The 21,666-nt window shown below is 49.6% G+C and overlaps 1 protein-coding gene across 1 annotated transcript; it reads right to left on the minus strand.

The window, feature by feature from the left end:
- Nucleotides 1–485: 485 nt before the first annotated feature.
- On the minus strand, nt 486–21,595 carry ANKRD13B (ankyrin repeat domain 13B). The gene is made up of 15 exons (XM_067472185.1): nt 21,198–21,595; nt 16,182–16,317; nt 14,040–14,164; nt 13,897–13,942; nt 13,665–13,808; nt 12,596–12,785; nt 12,335–12,401; nt 11,984–12,065; nt 9,792–9,856; nt 9,552–9,682; nt 9,297–9,454; nt 8,524–8,691; nt 7,412–7,572; nt 5,871–5,947; nt 486–3,962 (listed from the first exon to the last, which is right to left on the minus strand). Exons 1-15 carry the CDS (start codon nt 21,414–21,416, stop codon nt 3,743–3,745), a joined length of 1,989 nt encoding a protein of 662 aa, XP_067328286.1. The 5' UTR covers nt 21,417–21,595; the 3' UTR covers nt 486–3,742.
- Between the last annotated feature and the right edge of the window lie 71 nt (nt 21,596–21,666).

The raw sequence follows: 21,666 nt of genomic DNA on the forward strand, positions 1-21,666 counted from the left end.
ACTAGGAAAATGGGATTTATATATCTGTGGAATGATGTCCAGGGTGGGAGAAAGAACTCCTGTTTGTTGGAGGCAAGTGTGAATGTTGTAATTAATCACCTTGATTAGCATTGCAAAGCCTTGCAGCTTCAAGTCCTGGCTGATTCCTGCCTGGGGGAATCCATTGTTCAGAATGTAAACAGTTCCCTAAATCCTTCTTCAATGGCTGATTCCTGCCTGCGGGAATCCATTGTTCAAAATGTAAACAATTCTCATTGGGCAGCAGCTGCTGCAGGCGAGCGAGCTCTGTTCTCCCCACAATCAGGATGCAGTAGAATGATATTCGTATTCATATTATTATTATTATTATTATTATTTCATTTCCATTCTGCAAAAGTGGAGGGATTTCAAGAGATATTTGGAGATCTAGAGAGGGAGGGAAATGATCCCAAAAGCCGCAGGTAAGTACGTACGCAAACCACACACAAATGAGACAGGAGGCTGCAAAGGTTCATGAGGTTTTCATTGGTGTCTCTGTGCAGGTAACACACCTGAGCCAACTGGTTGTGGTGGCCTCCCTCACCCCCCCCCCTTTGCAAAACCACACCCTTTCCCAATCCAATAAATACATATTGTAGGTTGTTTTGGGGAGGCAGAAGACGTCCCAAGCCACCCTCCAGCTCCCTCCCGGCCCTTGGATCCCCCTCTAAAAATGGTGAAAGATACACTTCTTTTTGATGCAAAGGAGTGGGGGAGTCGTGGGGGACTCGCCTCGCCCCCCCGTTTGTGCCTCTGTGCAGCTTGGCAAAATATTCGGAAGGGGGGAGGGCTTTTGTGGAGGTTAGCACCATTGAACGGCAGGGTGGCAATGATTTCGGGGGGTGCAAGGAGGCAGAGCAAGTCGTGGGCGAAGTAGATGGCAGCGTTGGCACCAAGGAGGGCTATCATTCAGGGAAACGGGTGCCAAGGTGGGCACGGGTTGGAAGGGAGAAGCCTTTCTTCTCCCCTCCGTCTCGCCCAAATCTGTTTGGAGCAACTCTTTTGAGGGGTCCCTGCGCCGGCACTTGGATGCATCCAACCTTGGGTCCTCCAGGTGTTTTGGACTTCGGCTCCCACAATTCCTAACAGATAGTAAGATGGCTGGGAGTTTTGGGAGTTGAAGTCTAAAACAACTGGGGGACCAAACCAACAATGGCACCTGGGTACAGTTCTCAAGAATGGTCCCAATGATGGCACCTGCATTCAGCTCCCAATGAGGCAACGGTGGCAACTGGGTACAGTTTCCATAAGCCAACGATGGCACCTTCATTCAGCTCCCTACGAGTCAATGGTGGCCACTAGGTACAATTTCCCATAAGCCAACGATGGCGCCTTCAAGGAGCTCCCAATCAGCCCATGGTGGCATCTGAGTGCAGTTCCCTATAAGCCAATGATGGCACCTTTAGTCAGTTCCCAATGAGCCAATGGTGGCCACTAGGTACAGTTTCCCATAAGCCATTTGTTCAGCTCCCAATGAGCCAATGGTAGCAACCGTTTACAGTTCTCAATAAGCCAACGATGGCACCTTTATTCAGCCCCCAATGAGCCAATGGTGGCAACTGGGTACCGTTTCCCATAAGCCAATGATGGCACCTTCATTCAGCTTCCATTGAGCCAATGGTGGCAACTGGGAACAATTTCCCATAAGCCAACAATGGCATCTTCATCATTCAGCTTCCAAGAGCCAATGGTGACAGCTAGGTACAGTTTCCCAGAAGCTAACGATGGCACCTTCATTCAGCCCCCAATGAGCCAATGGTGGCAACTAGGTACAGTTTCCCATAAAGCAATGATGGCACCTTCATTGAGCTCCCAATGAGCCAACGGTGGCAACTGGGTGCAGTTTCCCATAAGCCAACAATGGCACCTTTGTTCAGCTTCCAATGAGCCAACAGTGGCAACTGGGAACATTTTCCCATAAGCCAGTGATGGCACCTTCATTCAGCCCCCAATGAGCCAATGGTGACAACTGGGTACAGTTTTCCATAAGCCAATAATGGCACCTTCAATCAGCTCCCAATGAACCAATGGTGACAATTGGGAACATTTTCCCATAAGCCAATGATGGCACCTTTGTTCAGTTCCCAATGAGCCTACGGTGGCAACTAGGTAGTTTCCACAAGCCATTCAGTCAGCTCCCAATGAGCTAATGGTGACAACTGGGTACAGTTCCCAATAAGCCAACAATGGTACCTTCATTCAACTCTCAATTAGCCAAAGGTGGCAACTGGGAATAATTTCCCATAAGCCAACAATGGCACCTTCATTCAGCTTCCAATGAACCAATGGTGACAACTGGGAACATTTTCCTATAAGCCAACGATGTCACCTTAGTGCACCTCCCAATAAGCCAACGATGGCGTTTTGGCCCAGCACCCAGTAAGCCAACAGTGACACTTCGGTACAGCTTCCAATAAGCCAACGATGGCATCTTGGTCCAGCTCCCAAGAAGCCAACCATGGTTTCAGAGTGCTGTATCCCGTAAGCCAACCACGGCACCTGGGCCCAGCTCCTATTCAACCAAAGATGGCACTTGAGTGCAGCTTCTAATAAGCCAACAATGGCATCTGGTTCCTGCGCCAAGAAGTCAATGGTGGCTTCTTGCTTGAGCTTCCTATAAGCCAACGAGGGCATCTGGGTGCAGCTCCCGGTGGCCCGTCCATGGCTCGTGGGCGTGGTGTCCTTTGTGCCCTCCTTGGGCAGGAGTGACCAACGTTCCCCACTTTCTTGGGACTCGGGGGAAGCTACGTCTCACTTGCAGGCAACCGGTCAACAAGGCCAAGCGAAAGAGCATGAAGAACTACGGCTTTCTTGGGGTGGAAGGGGTGTTAAGTGCACTTAGTGCCCCATAAGAAGAGGGTACCGACTGGCCAAGGGACCCCAGAGTGAATGCCCAGCTCTGTGCGCAAAACCTAGTGCTTTTGGAAGTTGTCGCCCAAAGGAAAGCCTTTTGATCCAGAATGAGACCCTGCCTCCCAAGATTGGGATTCAACCCATTTGTACCGGTTGGACGGATCTGAATTAAGATCCTCTTGGATGAAGGATTGTGCCCGGCTTCCGCCCGGAGTTGTGTTTTGTCTATTGTGCCTTACAGATCTGTGCTTGGTTAAACCGGAGCGAAGGGCCGCCGCCTGGATTCAGATCGTCTCAATCCAAGGTGCATCTACACTGTCAAATTAACACAGTTTGGTGCCGCTTTGAGGGCAACGGAAATGCTGGGAGTTGTGGTCTCTCACAATGGTTCCAAACGACAACTCTCATTGAAAGTGGGTTAATTGTAGCAGCCTAGAAGCACCCAGAACTCCAAACCCTGGCGTTCCATTGAGCCACAACAAAGTGGTGTTAAACTGCATTCGCTCTCTGGTGTAGATGCACTGGAGCGCCAATCCAGATTCAGATAATTTTCAGAAGTGTAAAAGGAAGATTGGATTTGAACCCTTGCCTAGTCCTTGGCCCCAGGAGTGTGCAGGAAGAAGGAAGGAAGCCCACCCTACATTTGGCTTCTCCGTCGAAGACTTACCTCTTGGGGGAACGGAGGGTTCGAATGGCTCAGCTTTGGGGACGGAGTCTCCCCGAATTGTGCCCTAAAGTCCCCCCAAAATCGTCCGCCAACGAAGTCCCGGATTAGTGCGGTTTCGGGAAGGCGCTTCCGTCCGATCCGCTTCTGGACCGGGGTCTTGTGCAGGAGTGCCCCCCTCCCCAATACCGTCCCCCGAAACACGGCTTATTGTTCGGTGAGCGAGAGGCGCAGGATGCGGGCGAACTCCTCCTCCTCCTGCCGCGAGCGCCGCTCCGCTTCCTCCTGCTCCTTCGCTGACAGCGCCATGGCCAGGCGGAGCTGTTCGGCGTAACTGGGCAGCGGGCGGCCGGAGGGCTTGACCGCCGAGGGGGAGGACCGCTGCGGGGTTGACGGGCGCGGCGTCGGCGGCGTGTGCTGTGGCGTCCTAGGAAACCCAAGGAGAGGTGCCGGAGTGAGCCACCTCTGCATCATTTCCCACCAAAAAATCCCACCAAAAAATCCTTAAATGGGGACGGTGGGACCCTGAGTCCTCCCATGCCTCTAGAACAGTGTTTCTCAATCTGGGGGTCAGACCCCTGGGGAGGGGGGTCACGAGGGTTCGCCAAAGACCGAAAGAAAACACAAGTCATGTGAGTTCTGTGTGGGAAGTTTGGCCCAATTCCATCTTTGGTGGGGTTCAGAATGCTCTTGGATTGAAGGTGAACTATAAATCCCAGCAACTACAACTTAGGAATCCCTTTGGCATAGTCTGTTGGGTTCACAGGGCTCTCCAGGTGGAGGTGAACTACATCTCCCCTCAATCACTGTCAATTCATCCCAAATCCCTCCAGTCTTTTCTGTTGGCCATGGCGGTCTCCGTGTGGGAAGTTTGGCCCAATTCCATGTTTGGTGGGGTTCAGAATCCTCTTGGATTGTAGGTGGACTATAAATCCCAGCAACTACAACTTAGGAATCCCTTTGGCATAGTCATTTGGGTTCACAGGACTCTCCAGGTGGAGGTGAACTACATCTCCCCTCTATTACTGTCAATTCATCCCAAATCCCTCCAGTCTTTTCTGTTGGTCATGGGGGTCTCTGTGTGGGAGGTTTGGACCAATACTATCATTGGTAGCATTCAGAATGCTCTTGGATTGTGGGTGAACTGTAAATCCCAGCAACTACAACTTAGGAATCCCTTTGGCATAGTCATTTGGGTTCACAGGGCTCTCCGGATGGAGGTGGACTACATCTCCCCTCAACCACTGTCAAATCATCCCAAATCCCTCCAGTCTTTTCTGTTGGTCATGGGGGTCTCCGTGAGGGAAGTTTGGACCAATACTATCATTGGTGGGGTTCAGAATGCTCTTGGATTGTAGGTGAAATATAAATCCCAGCAACTACAACTCCCAAATGGAAAGTACTGTTATCCCCAAACTCCAGTCTTTTCTGTTGGTCATGGGGGTCTCCGTGTGGGAGATTTGGAACAATACTATCATTGGTAGGGTTCAGAATGCTCTTGGATTGTAGGTGTACTATAAATCCCAGCAACTACAATTCCCAAATGTTGAGGTCTATTTTCCCCAAACTCCAGTCTTTTCTTTTGGTCATGGGGGTCTCCGTGTGGGAGGTTTGGACCAATACTATCATTGGTAGGGTTCAGAATGCTCTTGAATTGTAGGTGAACTATAAATCCCAGCAACTACAACTCCCAAATGTCGAGGTCTATTTTCCCCAAACTCCACCAGTGTTCACATATTGAGTATCCATGCCAGGTTTGGTCCAGATCCATCATTGTTTGAGCCCACAGTGTTGTCTGGATATAGGCGAACTACAACTCCCAAACTCAAGGTCAATGCCCACTAAACCCTTCCATTATTTTCTGTTGGTCATGGGAGTTCTGTGTGCCAAGTCTGGTTCGATTCCATCGTTGACGGAGCTTATAATGCTCTTTGATTTTAGGTGGACTATAAATCCCAGCAAAATGACAAAATCAATTCCCCCAACCCCACCAGTATTCAAATTTGGGCATATGGGGTATTTGTGCCAAATGTGGTCCAGTGAGTGAAAATACATCCTGTATGTCGGATATTGACATGACGATTCATAACAGGAGCAAAATGATAGTTATGAGGTAGCAACGAAAATAATGTTATAGTTGGGGGTCACCACAACATGAGGAACTGTATTAAGGGGTCGTGGCATCAGGAGGGTTGAGAAACATTGCTGTAGAAGCAGAAAAACGTCAACACAGCAGGGACTAATTTGGATGAAACCTTTCCAAAACAACCCATCTTGGATGGTCAGTGGCACCACTAGCCTGGGCCTCGTGGTCCCACTTGTCCATTCGACTCACCTGTTGACTCGGCGCCGCTCTTGCGACACGGGAATCGTCCCCGGTTTGCTGTTGGTCAAGGCTTCCCATATAGTTACCTGCAAGGAGAAGGAAATGTCATTGCGAGAACTCCCAGAATCCTCCTCGTTTTGGGACAACCGAATATTATTATTATTATTATTATTATTATTATTATTATTATTAACTTTATTTGTACCCCACTAACATCTCCCGAAGGACTCGATGCGGCTTACACAGGCCAAGGCCTCAGTAAAACAACAGCATAACAAATACATAATAAAACTCATAAAGCAACCAAAAACATCAAAGCAGTCACAATAAAATCAATAAAACAATACACCGTGACACATTAAAAAGCTAGGGGCGGGCCAAATGTAATGGGTACAGTTAAAAGTGCTGGATATGACAGGTGAAATGTAAGGATTCTAGGGTATGTCTAGGGTAGCATGGATGTTAAAATCTCCCAGCACAACCAGGTGCTGGGAGACCAAGGCCGAATTAGAGACCACATCTGCTAGCTCAGGCAGGGAAACTGCTGAGTCGCGGGGTGGGCGGTACACCAGCAGAAACCCCAAGCGGTCACGGTTCCCCACCCTCAGGTGGACACACCTGAACCCAGATGATTGCAGAACAGAGCATCTGACCACTGCGATGGATTGCCAAAAGACTACTGCGGCCCCTCCTCCCCGCCCCCCAAGTCTGGCCTGCTGGTGCACCCCAAAGCCCAGTGGACACAGCTGGGTGTGATTTACCCCACCCAACTCGTCCAACCAGGTCTCAGTAATGCAAGCCAGATCCGCCCCCTCATCCAGGATCAAGTCCTGGATGGCAGCGGCCTTTCCATTGACAGATCTGGCATTTATCAGCAGAACCTTAAGGCCAGGGGGTCTGTCATGGAGTCTACCACTTCCTACCTTCTCCAGGGTCGCAATACAGACAGTCTCCAAGTTATGAACAAGCACCTCATTTTGGGACCACCGAATACAGACAGTCCCCAAGTTACGAACAAGCTCCTCATTTTGGGACCACTGACTACAGACAGTCCCCAAGTTACGATCAAACTCCTCATTTTGGTACCACTGACTACAGACAGTCCCCAAGTTACGAACAAACTCCTCATTTTGGGACAACCAAATACAGACAGTCCCCAAGTTACGAACAAACTCCTCATTTGGGACAACCGAATACAGACAGTCCCCAAGTTACGATCAAACTCCTCATTTTGGGACCACGGACTACAGACAGTCCCCAAGTTACGATCAAACTCCTCATTTTGGTATCACCGACTACAGACAGTCCCCAAGTTACGAACAAACTCCTCATTTGGGACAACCAAATACAGACAGTCCCCAAGTTACGAACAAACTCCTCATTTTGGGACAACTGAATACTGACAGTCCCCAAGTTATGAACAAACCCCTCATTTTGGGACCACCAAATACAGACAGTCCCCAAGTTATGAGGTACCCGCGATTGCGCCAACAATTGTCTGGCCGCCGATGTCTTTGCCGACCCCCGAAGTGCAAGGATTTGCATCCCACCTGGTCGTACTCGGTCCCGGCTTCAAGCAAACTCTGTTGGATGGCGAACTGCAAGAGGTCATCGTCATCTTCCCTGAGGGGCTCCGGGTGGCTGCCGACAACGCTGTAACCCCGGGGGGCTTCAAAGAGCAAGGGGTCCATCTCGTAACACCGGCAGGAACCTGGGAGAGATTCGAGGGAGCAAGAATGAACACCTATCAGTCCCCGAGCTACAAACATCCGACTTACAAACGACTCCAAGTCAAGAACGGGGTGAGACAACAGGAAGTGAGTGTTGTGGCTGATATGTTCTTGATGATGAGGATGATGGGATTCAGATTCCTGGCTCTTTATCTGTGCCTCCTGGGTCTTTGTCTGTGCCTCAGATCTCTGGGCCTGCTTCTGAGGCTCCCACAGACAGTGCAGAGTCAACACAGCGGTTCTCAGCAGAAAAGAATTTCAACGAAGGAGATAGTGAACAGGTGCCTTCCCATGCTGATACTGAAAGTGCAGAAAGCCTTGATAGTGACTTGACTCGGCAAGCTCGTCTTGATTTGCGGGTCAGGCGGAGTTCTCGCCTGGCTGGCAGACGAGAAGCCAGCTCGGTGAAAGGTCATCGCAATGCTTTTATGCTGGTGAGAGCATGTTTTCATGTTAGAAATGTATTTAGGCTTCTTGCAAACCAAGAGAAAGCATGAGTTCAACGTAGCTTAGCCTGAAAGCTTCATGGAAAAACCTTAGCCTGGAAAGCAGTACGCTTGGGATTTCTTACATTGTGATTCTTGGGGCAATTGTTTTATTGCTTGTACCTTGGACTCTGTTGTGAACCTTGTCTCTAGGATTGTGCCTCTTGTTTTTACCTGAAGATCTTTGGAACTATATTCTGCATTTAACCTAAAACTTTGGAACTTTGCAATGCTTGTTCTTTATTTTTGACTTGGATTTTTTCCTCAATAAACCATAAACCTACAGCTCTTGTGTGGTGGTGTTTGGAAGCAAGGTGAAGCTTACTCTGAGTTGCAACAGTGAGAGAAATCTTCCCCTCGGAAGGAAGGGAAATCCACTCCTGGAAGAGTCATTATTCTGGGGGAAAGGGGTCTCCACTGAAGCTTTACCCCCAATCCTTGACGTACCGACGGAGCTGGCGCTGCTGATGCTAGAGCGATCGCTTCCGGGTGAAGGGACATCGCTACTGGGACTCCCCGAACTCCCCGAACCCCGGATGGAGGCGACTGCCTCGTCGCAGCCATTGAGGTTTCCGAAGGTGATGCGGGCGTTCAAAATATGGAAGATGGGGATTTCTAGGAAAAGAGGGAAAGCAGAAGTGTAGCACAGCTAAGGTTAATCGCCAGCAGCAATAGATCACTACCAACCGGAAGGTGGCAAGTTCGAAGCACGAGTCGGATTTGGCGCCCGACTCATTGTCCACCTAAGCAGTTTGAGGAGAGAAATTAGGTACCGCTGTGAGTAGAGAAATTAGGTACCGCTTAGTGGGGAGGTATTTTACGACAGCATAAAAATGCCGGCAATCAAAGAACAAAGGATGGAAATTTGGACAATCACAAGGGCTCGTCATCATAGCAGATGGAGCGACAGCACCCCCCTGTGGACTGTATCGAGCATAACCTCCAGGCGCCGAAGTTGGAAAATGCCAAAATACCTCTATCTATCTGTCTTGTATGTCCAAAAATGCATTGCATGTTTGCCATGTATGTGTGCATTGTGATCCGCCCTAAGTCTCCTTCGGGGTGAGAAGGGCGGAATATAAATACTGTAAATAAGTAAATAAATAGAACCTTGCATCAACATCGCGACTGTTTTACTTCTAGTCCGCCTTGTAAGACTGGCGTGGAAGAGACAGGGATAGGATTCCCCGGGAGGAAAGGTAATCAGTGGATATTATTACCGATCTTAACGGGGAAGCCTGGCGGCAAGCGGAGGGTGATGAAGTCCCGTAACTTGGCAAAAAGGGCGTTGCTGACGGCCATCAGGTCGATGATCGGCCCGACTTGTTCGGACAGAGAGAGCGGGTGGTCTTCACAGAGCCAGAGCTTGGCTTTGAACCTGACGGAAATAAAGACGGGGTGGGGGGATTGGAATCAGATCGCCATATATGAGATAATGCTCTCCTCATCTGCCCCATAATGGCCCCGGTCCTCACTTCTGGGTCTTGGTGGTCAGCTCGATGGGTCGGCCCATGTCCCGGCTGCCCAGCTCGAAGCTGGGGTCGAAGTACTCCTCCGGCGTGATGGCGGTGGGGTTGGCGCGGCTGAGCGTCTGCGTGACCAGGGCCTGTGGGGAGACCAGAGCCAATCCTGGCAGCCCCGCCAAGGCAACAGAGGCACCTCTCCCTTTGGGGCACATAGGCCAGCCCATTATCCCACTCCCCTTGATTACTCACCCCATTGTTGGGACCCACGTGTTGTTCGGCAATGCCCAAGAAGGACTGGAGGGGGGTCTTGCCACCTGCAAGAGGGGAAAAGGGTCCAGGTATTTCCAATTCAGAAACAGGCAGGCAGCGGACGCAGGCTCCTTTGGCTTATGTAATACCTATCTGTCTGCTTACCTTATCTATCTATCTATCTATCCTGTCTGTCCATCCACCTATCTATCTGTCTGTTTGTCTGTCCACCCATCCACCCATCCCCTATACCTCTCATCCATCCATCTATCCATCCATCCATCCATCCATCCACCCATCCTTCTATCTGTCTGTCCGTCCGTCCGTCCGTCCACCCATCCCCTATACCTCTCATCCATCCATCCATCCATCCATCCATCCATCCACCCATCCTTCTATCTGTCTGTCTGTCTGTCCATCCATCCACCCATCCCCTATACCTCTCATCCATCCATCCATCTATCCATCCATCCATCCATCCACCCATCCTTCTATCTGTCTGTCTGTCTGTCCGTCCATCCACCCATCCCCTATACCTCTCATCCATCCATCCATCCATCCACCCATCCTTCTGTCTGTCTGTCTGTCCGTCCGTCCGTCCACCCATCCCCTATACCTCTCATCCATCCATCCACCCATCCTTCTATCTGTCTGTCTGTCTGTCCATCCATCCACCCATCCCCTATACCTCTCATCCATCCATCTATCCATCCATCCATCCACCCATCCTTCTATCTGTCTGTCTGTCCGTCCGTCCATCCACCCATCCCCTATACCTCTCATCCATCCATCCATCCATCCATCCACCCATCCTTCTGTCTGTCTGTCTGTCCGTCCGTCCGTCCACCCATCCCCTATACCTCTCATCCATCCATCCATCCATCCATCCATCCATCCATCCATCCATCCTTCTGTCTGTCTGTCTATTTATTTATTTACTGCGCTTATAGACCGCAATTCTCAGCCCAAGGGAGACTCATTGCGGTGTACAACATGGAAAACAAGTGCAAATTACAAGACATAGTGTAAAATAATCCACAATTCATCATTATCAGAAAAACATCTTATCAAAACATCAACATTACTACAAAATCCATTCCGAGTCGTCTCATCGTCAAACCCACAATCCGATATCATTTCCGTTGTTCCATTCCTATGGTCAAATTACCAGTCATTGCACTTCTTGATCAAATGCCTTCTTAAACAGCCAGGTCTTTAACTTCCTGCAGAATATCAACAGGGAGGGAGCTAGCCTGATGTCCACGGGAAGGGTGTTCCACAGCCGAGGAGCCACCACCGAGAAGGCCCTATCTCTCGTCCCCGCCAGCCGTGCCTGTGACGCAGGCGGGATCGAGAGCAGGGCCTGTCTGTCTATCCATCCACCCATCCCCTATACCTCTCTTCCATCCATCCATCCATTCATCTATTCATCCATCCACCCACCCACCCATCCTTCTATCTGTCTGTCTATCTATCCATCCATCCATCTATCCACTCACCCACCCACCCATCCTTCTATCTATCTGTCTGTCTGTCCATCTGTCCATCCATCCATCCATCCATCCATCCATCCCCTAATACCTCTCATCCATCCATCCATCCATCCATCCATCCATCCATTCATCTATTCATCCATCCATCCACCCACCCATCCTTCTATCTGTCTGTCTGTCTATCCATCCATCCATCTATCCACCCACCCACCTATCCTTCTATCTGTCTGTCTGTCTGTCCATCCGTCCATCCATCCGTCCATCCATCCCCTATACCTCTCTTCCATCCATCCATCCACCCCCTATACCTCACTTTCATCTATCTATCTGTCTGTCTGCCTGTCTGTCTGTCTATCCACCTACCTACCTACCTACCTACCTACCTACCTATCCATCCATCCATCCATCTATCCCCTATACCTGTATTTCATCCATCCATCCATCCATCCATCCATCTATCCATCTAGCCTACCTGTCTATCTACATAGGCTATCTATCTCTCTACCTACCAACCTATCTACCTACTTATCTGTCTAACCTGTCTGTCTACCTATATATCTATATACATACATACATACCTATCCATCTATCTACCCATCTACCTGCCAAACTTATCTACCTACCTATCATTTACACACCTGTCTATCTACCTACCAATCCACTGGCCTACTGAACTATAAGCCGCAAATGACCGCTTACCTTTGGTCTTGCTTTTGTGCTGTTCAGAAAGGTGCTCCGTCCGCGTCCGGGTGATGAGTTCGACATTGGAAGCCCCATAGACCTATACAAGGAAGGGAGAAACCTGAAATGCCCTGTTTAGCAGGAACAGACCCCACGAGTGCATTCCCACTGGTCCCGCTCCTTTTCAAGTGTCCTGGTTTCCCTTCCTCCTCCTTCCACCTTCATCCTCAGCTTGCTGCAAACAGAAGGCGAAGTAATTCGAGCTTGTTTAAGTCAGCAACGGGGAGAGGAGTGGGTGCATATAGTGCCCTTTCCTGACCACCCAAAGCACCCCTTTCCTTACTCTGAAGCCCCCCGAAGACCCCTCACCTTGGCCTCATACCCGTTCACCGTCTCCGTCTTCTCACTCTTCCAGCCCAAAATGCCTGACTTGTTCCTGGAAACGAGCAGCAAAGGTGGAAATGAACAGACAAATGATGGAATAGCATGGAAAAGTGTATTTCCATAAGGATATATCTTCCCCCGGTATAGAACCTCAATTCCTATGGACTGAAGGTATCTCCGGGTTGAGTCATATTGGCTTTTTTCGTCGCAGCACGTTGCGAGTGCAGGAAACCCGCCAACACATACCTCTCAAAGGCAATGTTCCTGGTGTCCAGCTGCGTGGTGACCACCGGGGCCATGAGGCGTCCCATGACCTGCTCTTCTGTGGGCTGAACCGCTGCCAGGATACCCTCCTGGTCCTGGGACGCCAAGGCCAGCGTTTCGGAGTAAACCACCCTCCGGTCGTGGTCGATCTCCATCACCACCGCGGTCGTATCTGAGGAAGAAGGGAGGCGTGAGGAGCGGGGAACGATATACAGTGTTCCTTCATTACTTCGCGGTTCGCTTTTTGCAGACTCACTGTTTCGTGGTTTTCCGAGACCCGGCCTGATGAGTGAGCAAGCAAGGGAGGGCGGGTGAGTGAGTGAGTGAGTGAGCACGGCAAGGGCAGCAGTGGTAGCAGAAGCAGGAGCTGCTTTCACCTTTGTGGGCCTCACTCACTCACCCACCTGTCCTCCCTTGCTTGCCTGCTACTCACCAGGCCAGGTCCCGGTGGCAGAACCAGGATTCGGCCTGGTGAGTCACGAATGAGTGAGGGAGGATGGGTGAGTGAGCAAGGGAGGGAGAGCCGCAAAGGTGAAAGCAGCAGCAGAAGCTGGAGTCTGGAAGAGGTGGCCAGGATCCTGCTCCTGATGCCACCACTGTTTTTGCCGCGCTCACTTGCTCACTCACGGAGACGGTGAACGGGTACGAGGCCAAAGTGAGTAGTCTACGGGGGTGGGGTGTGTTCAGTGTAAGGTAATGGTTGCTTTGAGTGGTCAGGAAAGGCATGATCTGGATCCCCTCCTCTCCCAGCTAGTGAGTTAAACAAGTTCGAATAACTTCGCCCTCCGTTTGCAGCAAGCTGAGGACGAAAGTGGAAGGAAAACTGGGACACTTGAAAAGCAGTGCAAGCAGTGGGAATGCACTCGTGGAGTCCCTTCCTGCTAAAATCTACTTTGCGGATTTTCACTTATCGCGGGTGGTCCTCTAACATAACACCCGCAATAAGTGAGAGAACACTATACTCCTGGAAGAGTTCTTATCATGCAGAAAAGGGGGGTCTCCAACAAAGCCTTAACCACCCCGCCTGCTCAAAAAAAGGTCTCCCGCCGACCTTGTCCGCGGAAGATGAAGCTGCGGTTCCCGCGCTGCCAGGTCATGTGGTCGAAACCCAGGAGGGTGGTGTCCACGCGGAGGTTTTGCCCGCATTTCCAGACCTTGTAGGTGTCGCTGGGGCAGATCTTGGAGACCAAGGGCACTGGAGAGAGAGCAGGAATGACGTAGGTTGAGACCCAACACCGTTACCGTCATCTCACCCCCCAAACCGCTGACGTGCCGAAACGTACCCCAACTGGTAAACTCCCACTTCATCTCCACGTAGAAATCTTGTGCCTGCAGGAAAAGAGGGGAGACAATGAGGGTCAAAGGAGGTAATCATTCTCTCCCCAGCGTGTAAAATACTCCAAGTTGACATTTTCGAAGCCGTTACCTTGTGCAGTTTCTCCAGCAAAGTGGGGATGCCGGCCAGGCGCTTGAGGGCCCGCTGGTAGTCGCGGTAGCGCAGCACCAGTTGCACCAGCTCCAGGTCCCGCGTGCTGACCGCCTCCTGCAGCACTGGGGGAACACGCGTGTGTCATGCAGTGGCCAACATGGCCAACACAGTTCTGAACCAAACAGCAATAGAAGGGTCCCGATTTGAGGGACGGAGTGACACCGCTAGATTCTGCTTTGGCCGGACCTGACCTGGGACAACACTGTGCCTATTATATTATATTATATTATATTATATTATATTATGTATTGTATAATGTAATGTAATGTAATGTAATGTAATATTTGGTGGATATTATGTTATATATTCTGGATATTATATTGTATTATATTATATTATATTACTAGCTTGCGAATAATTGGAAAAATGCATTGTTTGTTTTTGAAGAAAGCCCCTGGTGGCACAGCGGATTAAACTGCTGAGATGCTGAACTTGCTGACCAATAGGTCAGCGGTTTGAATCTGGGAAACAGGGGTGAGCTCCTGCTGTTAGGTCCAGCTTCTGCCAACCTAGCAGTTCGAAAACATGCAAATGTATAATATCATTAATAATAGGGCCCCCTAGTGGCACAGTTGGTTATACCGCTGAGGTGCTGAACTTGCTGACCAATAGGTTGGCGGTTCGAATCCAGGGAGCGGGGTGAGCTCCCGCTGTTAGCCCCAGCTTCTGCCAACCTAACAGTTCGAAAACACGCAAATGTATAATATCATTAATAATAGGGCCCCCTAGTGGCACAGTTGGTTATACCGCTGAGGTGCTGAACTTGCTGACCAATAGGTTGGCGGTTCGAATCCAGGGAGCGGGGTGAGCTCCCGCTGTTAGCCCCAGCTTCTGCCAACCTAGCAGTTCGAAAACGTGCAAATGTATAATATCATTAATAATAGGGGCCCCTGGTGGCACAGAGGGTTAAACCGTTGAGCTGCTGAACATGTTGGCCAAAAGGTTGGTGGTTTGAATCTGAGGAGCGGGATGAGCTCCCGCTGTTAACCCCAGCTTCTGCCAACCTAGCAGTTTGAAAATATGCTAATGTATAATATCATTAATAATAGGGCCCCCGGTGGAACAGCGGGTTAAACCACTGAGCTGCTGAACTTGCTGACCAAAAGGTCACTGGTTCAAATCCAGGGAACAGGGTGAGCTCCTGCTGTTAGGCCCAGCTTCTGCCAACCTAGCATTTTAAAACATGCAAATGTATATCATTACTAATAGGATCCCCTGGTAGTGCAGTGGGTTAAACCGCTGAGCTGCTGAACTTGCTGACCAAAAGGTCACTGGTTTGAATCCATGGAACAGGGTGAGCTCCTGCTGTTAGCCCCAGTGGGCTAAACTGCTGAGATGCTGAACTTGCTGACCTATAGGTCGGCGGTTTGAATCCAGGAAGCGTGGTGAGCTTTCGCTGTTAGCACCAGCTTCTGCCAACCTAGCAGTTCGAAAACATGCAAATGTGAATAGATCAATAGGTACCGCTCCAGCAGGAAGGCAGTGGCACTCCATGCAGTCATGCTGGCCACATGACCTTGGAGGTGTCTATGGACAACACCAGCACTTCGGCTTAGAAATGGAGATGTGCACCGGAGTTGGACACGACTGGACTTAATGTCAGGGGAAAACCTTTACCTTTACTAGGTTGGCAGAAGCTGGGGCTAACAGCAAGAGCTCACCCCACTCCTCGGATTCGAACCACCAACCTTTTGGTCAGCAAGTTCAGTAGTTCAGCAGTTTAATCTGCTGCACCACTAGGGGCTCCAATATATTAATAATATTGCATTATATTATATTCTTATTATGATATTGTATTATATTATATGGAGGATTCCCCAGAATAAGGGGAAGGCGTCTCAGAGCGACCAGAGTGCCTTGAGGGTTGTGTTCCTTCGTATTTTGTATCTGAACAGCAGCGCATGTGATGCTGCGACAAACAAGGCCAATACGATTCCGCATCCAAACAGCAATGCAAGTCTCCCAATTGAGGGACGCATCAATACTGCTGCATTCTGCTTTGGCCAGACCTCACCTAGGACAGCACACCGTGTCCACTTCTGGGCAGATTCGGAGGCCTAACGGTCAGTACATACGTACCTGTCCATCCGCTCTGGTTCTCTTTGGCCACGTCAGCGCCGTGGCGCAGCAAAACACGGGCGCATTCCAGGTGGCCCAAGGTGGTGGCCAAATGCAGCGGGGTGCGTCCCCTCGGGTCCAGTTGTTCGATGTCCACCTATTTGGAGTAAAGAATGGATCAATTTGGGGGATTGCGGGTGTTGCAGTCCTCCCAAGGATTTGCCTCCATTTACACTGACAGATTAATGCAGTTTGACACCACTTTTGCCCCTCCAACAGGCTCGATAGGGACTGCAACTCCCATCATTCCTCAGCACAAATAGCCGGGAGTGATGGGGATTTGAGTCTGACCATATGGGGGAAATCATGTAAATACCATCTAGACCCCTGTACCGTTACTGCTAGCTTCTATTGAACTACAACTCCCATCATTCCTTACCTTGGCTGAGTAGGGATGATGGAATTTGTAGTACAACCATATTGGGGAAATTATGTAAATACCATCTAGACCCCTGTACCGTTACTGCTAGTTTCTATTGAACTACAACTCCCATCATTCCTTACCTGGCAGAGTAGGGATGATGGGATTTGTAGTACAACCATATTGGGGAAATCATGTAAATACCATCTAGACACTTGCACCGTTACTACTAGTTTCTATTGAACTACAACTCCCATTATTCCTTACCTGGCTGCGTAGGGATGATGGGATTTGTAGTACAACCACATTGGGGAAATTGTATAATTACCATCCAGTTTCATATATATATTTATCTACTTGGCCAAGGTAGTTGGAGGTAGGAAAGGAGGCAAAATTGCTGAATGTTTCGTGGTAACATAACAACAACAACAACAAGATATATCATCATAATATCTGTAAACAACTATAATAAAGTATCATTATTATTATTATTATTATTATTAATAATAATAATAATAATATAATAATAATTAAGACCGCAACGAAGGGCCCACTGTCTGTGCCAAATAATATATTTTCGTCCCAACTGCCCTTCCATCCTTGGTTGCAATGCCTTCCTTTGTGAACCCCTCAAAATATAATGAAATATCGCCGTTTGGGGCCGGATCTTCCTTGTTTACACACCACTTTCTTGCCAAATGGCTCCACAAAAGAAAGGCAGGCGTGGCAGAAAAACAGAATTTGAAAAGAAGAGTCAACACCGTAGACCAAAGTCATATATTCCCTCCCGGAATCAGGAAATGGGCCATTTTCTAGACCCTTCATTCTTCTGCCTTCAGTTGGATCACAATGTCCATGAGCAGGGCATTAAAGTGGGGGATGATAGGGTTTGCAGTCCTTTCATCAGACCTCCAGATAAGCATCCCGAGCTGTGAAGATCACCTGAAAAGGAAGGAATCCCACGGGAGCATTGCAGCGCACCCAAATACCTGGGGGTCACTCTGGACCGTGCTCTGACCTACAAGAAGCACTGCCTGAACATCAAGCAAAAAATGGGCACTAGAAACAATACCATACGAAAGCTGACTGGCACAACCTGGGCATCACAACCAGACACAGTGAAGGCATCTGCCCTTGCGCTATGCTACTCTGCTGCTGAGTACGCATGCCCAGTGTGGAACACATCTCACCACACTAAAACAGTGGATGTGGCTCTTAATGAGACATGACGCATTATCACGGAGTGTCTGCACCCTACACCACTGGAGAAATTACACTGTTTAGCAACACCTGACATCCACTGGGAAGTGGCAGCCAATAGTGAAAGGACCAAGGCAGAGACATCTTCAGCTCATCCCCTGTTTGGGTATCAGCCAGCACGCCAACGACTTAAATCTAGACATAGTTTTCTTAGATCTACAGAGACACTCGCTGGAACACCTCAGCAAGCGAGAGTCCAAAAGTGGCAGGCTCAAACCCAGAACTTGATAATAAATGAGAGACTCCCCCCTGGGCACACAGAAGACTGGGCGACTTGGAAGGCACTTTGGCACCACGAGATGCAGAGCTAACCTCAAGAAATGGGGCTACAAAGTGGAATCCACAACATGCGAGTGTGGAGAAGAGCAAACCACTGACCACCTACTGCAATGCAGCCTGAGCCCTGCCACATGCACAATGGAGGACCTCCTTGAGGCAACACCAGAGGCACTCCAAGTGGCCAGAGACTGGTCAAAGGACATCTAATCCACTACCAAACTTGCAAATTTTGTGTTTTGTCTATTTGTTTGCTTTGTTCTGTTAGAAATGTAATACAATTGACTGGTTGTCCTGACACGACAAATAAATAAAATGGAAATAATGTTATGGTTGGGGTTCACCGCAACAGGAGGAGCGGCATTGGGAAGGTTGAGAAACATTGATCTAAGTCCTCGAGGCGATTCTATGGCATGCCACAGAGTTGGGTCGGAGACTTCCTAACCTGCGATTCGGCCCAAATTGGGAGCTTTTGGGGGGGGGGGATACTTTCTGCACATGCTCAAGGGTCCTCTTGAAGATAATAATACTAATAAGGAGAATAAAAATAGACCTGACCAAAAGCAACCCAACTCTCCTTCTCTTCTGCCAGAGGAAGCCTTGGCTTTTGTGCCAAAACCAGACACCAAACCGCCGAGGCCGGTGCCAAACCAAAGGGAGATCCCCATGTGGTGCCAAGCGGATTCTCTCATCCCCCCAAAAATCCCCTCCCTTTCCACCCCACACCTCCATGCCAGGTCTTTATTCTAGTCCCCAAAATACCAAGGTCCAATGGGACCTTCATTCTCCATGTCCTCCCAGCTGCATTTCACCTTTTTGGGGTGCCATGCTGAGGCACTGCACCCCAAAATCCTCTGGATTTGGAGGACAATACTAAAAATTGACCTGAGTAAATAAATACCCTTTTGATTGTGATCACACCTTTGGATTTGGGGGACATTGAGACCTAGCACCCCCCAAAAACCCTGCATTTTTGAGGGGAATACTGAGAATAGATCTGAGTAAACATTCTGATTTCGGGGGACAATACTGAGGCCCATCACTCCCCAAAGAACCATGATTTGCGGGGAATAGATGTGAGTAAACACCCTTTGATTTTGGGGAGCAACTTGAAATCTATCATCCTAATTAACCCCTGATTTCAGGCACAATAGAGACCTAACACCCCCAAGTTTTGGGGGTGGGGGGGATGTTAGGTCTCGGTATTGTGCCTGAAATCAGGGGTTAATTGGGGTGATAGGTTTTCAAGTTGCCCCCCAAAATCAAAGATGTTTGGTGAGGAAATACTGAGAAGAGATCTGAGTAAACACTCTGATTCAGGGAAAATACTGGGACCTAACACCCCCCAAAACCCCGCATTTGGAGGGAAAATACTGAGTATAGCTCTGAGTAAACACTCTTTGATTCAGAGAAAATACTGGGACCTAACACCCCCAAAAAACCTTGGATTTGGGGAGAAATACTGGGAATATATCTGAGTAAACACTCATTGATTCTGGAGACAATACTGAGACCTAAGGCACCCAAAAACCCTACATTTGTGGGGAGAACATTGAAAATTGAGTAAACACTCATTGCTTCGGGGGACAATACTGAGACCTGAGACCCCCCAAAATAACCTTACATTTGGAGGGAGAACACTGAGAATAGATCTGAGTAAACACTCTTTGATTTCGGGGACAATACTGAGGCCCATCACTCCGCAAAGAGCCATGATTTGTGGGGACACTGTTGGGAATAGATCTGAGTCAACACCCTTTGATTTGGTGGCAATATTAAAACCTATCACCCCAATTAACTCCTGATTTCAGGGACAATACTGAGACCTAATGCGCCCCAAAAACCCTGCATTTGGGTGGAAAATACTGAGAATAGAGCTGAGTAAACACTCTTTGGTTTGGGGGACAATACTGAGGCCCACCACTCCCCAAAGAAACATGATTTGCGGTGACACTATTGGGAATAGGTCTGAGTAAACACTCTTTGATTTTGGGGGGCAACTTAAACACCTATCACCCCAATTAACCCCTGATTTTGGGGACAATACTGAGACCTAACACCCTCCAAAAAAACCCTGCATTTTGGGGGAAAATACTGAGAATACAGCTGAATAAACACTCTTTGATTTGGGGAACAATACTGAGACCCAACATCCCCCCAAAAAACTTGGATTTGAGGGGGATATACTGAGAATAGATCTGAGTAAACACTCTTTGATTCGGGGGACAATACTGTGGTCCATCGCTCCCCAAAAACCATGATTTGCGGGGACGCTATTGGAGATGGATCTCCCCCTTTGATTTGGGGGGCAACATTAAAACCTATCACCCCAATTAACCCCTGATTTCAGAGACCTTCGCACTCATGAAACACCTTTGAAGACTTTATCACTCAGGATTTGGGGGGAATCGATGCTGAACCCCATCATGATTTTGGAAGGTGGGGAATACTAGCAGCACCCCAAAACAAAACATGAGAATAGATCTGACTCTAAGCTTTTGGGTTTGGTTTGAAAGGCTGAACCCCATCTCCCCAAATTGCCTTGATTTCAGGGTGACTATGGAAACCATTATCTCCGAAACCCTTTGATTTGGGGGTCCAAACTGAGCCCTGCCAGCCCAACTCCCCCATGATGGCAATCCTGAGACCTATCCCCTTTAAACCCTTTTGATTTGGGGAGCAACACTGAGAGTTGTCACCCCCAAAAGAGATGGATGAGAGACTGGCAGGGTTCCTTTTCTTGGAGAGCAGAGAGATAGGCAGCATCCACCTACCTCTCCATCTTTCCATCCCACCAAAGCCATCTTTGAACCCCATTGGCATTCTCTCTTGTTTTCCTCATTCCTCCTCAGGGTCTCCCCCCAACCTGGGTCTTTTCTTTGCCCCCCAAGACCCCACCCAGAGAGAGATGCAGAGCACACAAAAGGGGTCCCCCCGACCTCTCCAAAGGCGGTGCGTAAAAGGCGCACGGGTATAGGGCGCATTGAGAAGGGGCTTCTCCCTCCCGCTTTGTTTCCCCCACCCAGGTGAGCCCCCCCCCCCTCTTGTAAAGGGGACCCCCCTCTAGGCATGCCCCCCACCTGCTGGGCGCTGAGCATCTCCTCCAGCTCCTGGGGCCGGTCGTGCCAAACCAAGGCATGGATGGGGAAGCGGCTCTCGGCGGAGGGGGAGATGAGGATGGGGAGGCTCGGGGGGGAAGAAGGAGAAGGAGAAGAAGAAGGGGAGCCTCCTTCCTCGGCGGCCAGCATCGCGGCTTCCCCGGCGGCGGGGCGAGGCCGAGGAGGGGGCTGCACACGCATGGACGCCCCCGGGAGGAAGAGGAGGAAAGGAGGAAGGAAGAGAGGAGGAGGCGAAGCTCACAATGCGCCCTGGGAGAGAAGCCCAAGGCGCAAAGAGGGGAACCCCCCCTCTCTCTTTCTTTCTCTCTCTCTCTCTCTTTGGCACAAACACGCACACAATGCAGGCTCCAAAGGGGGGGGGAGGGCCAGCCCCAGCAGCAGAGGAGCATCATGGGAGTTGTAGTCCCTCCCAAGCAGAAGGAAGGAAGGA

Source organism: Anolis sagrei, chromosome 11, assembly GCF_037176765.1.
Source record: "Anolis sagrei isolate rAnoSag1 chromosome 11, rAnoSag1.mat, whole genome shotgun sequence".
NCBI classification, from domain to species: Eukaryota; Metazoa; Chordata; class Lepidosauria; order Squamata; family Dactyloidae; genus Anolis; species Anolis sagrei.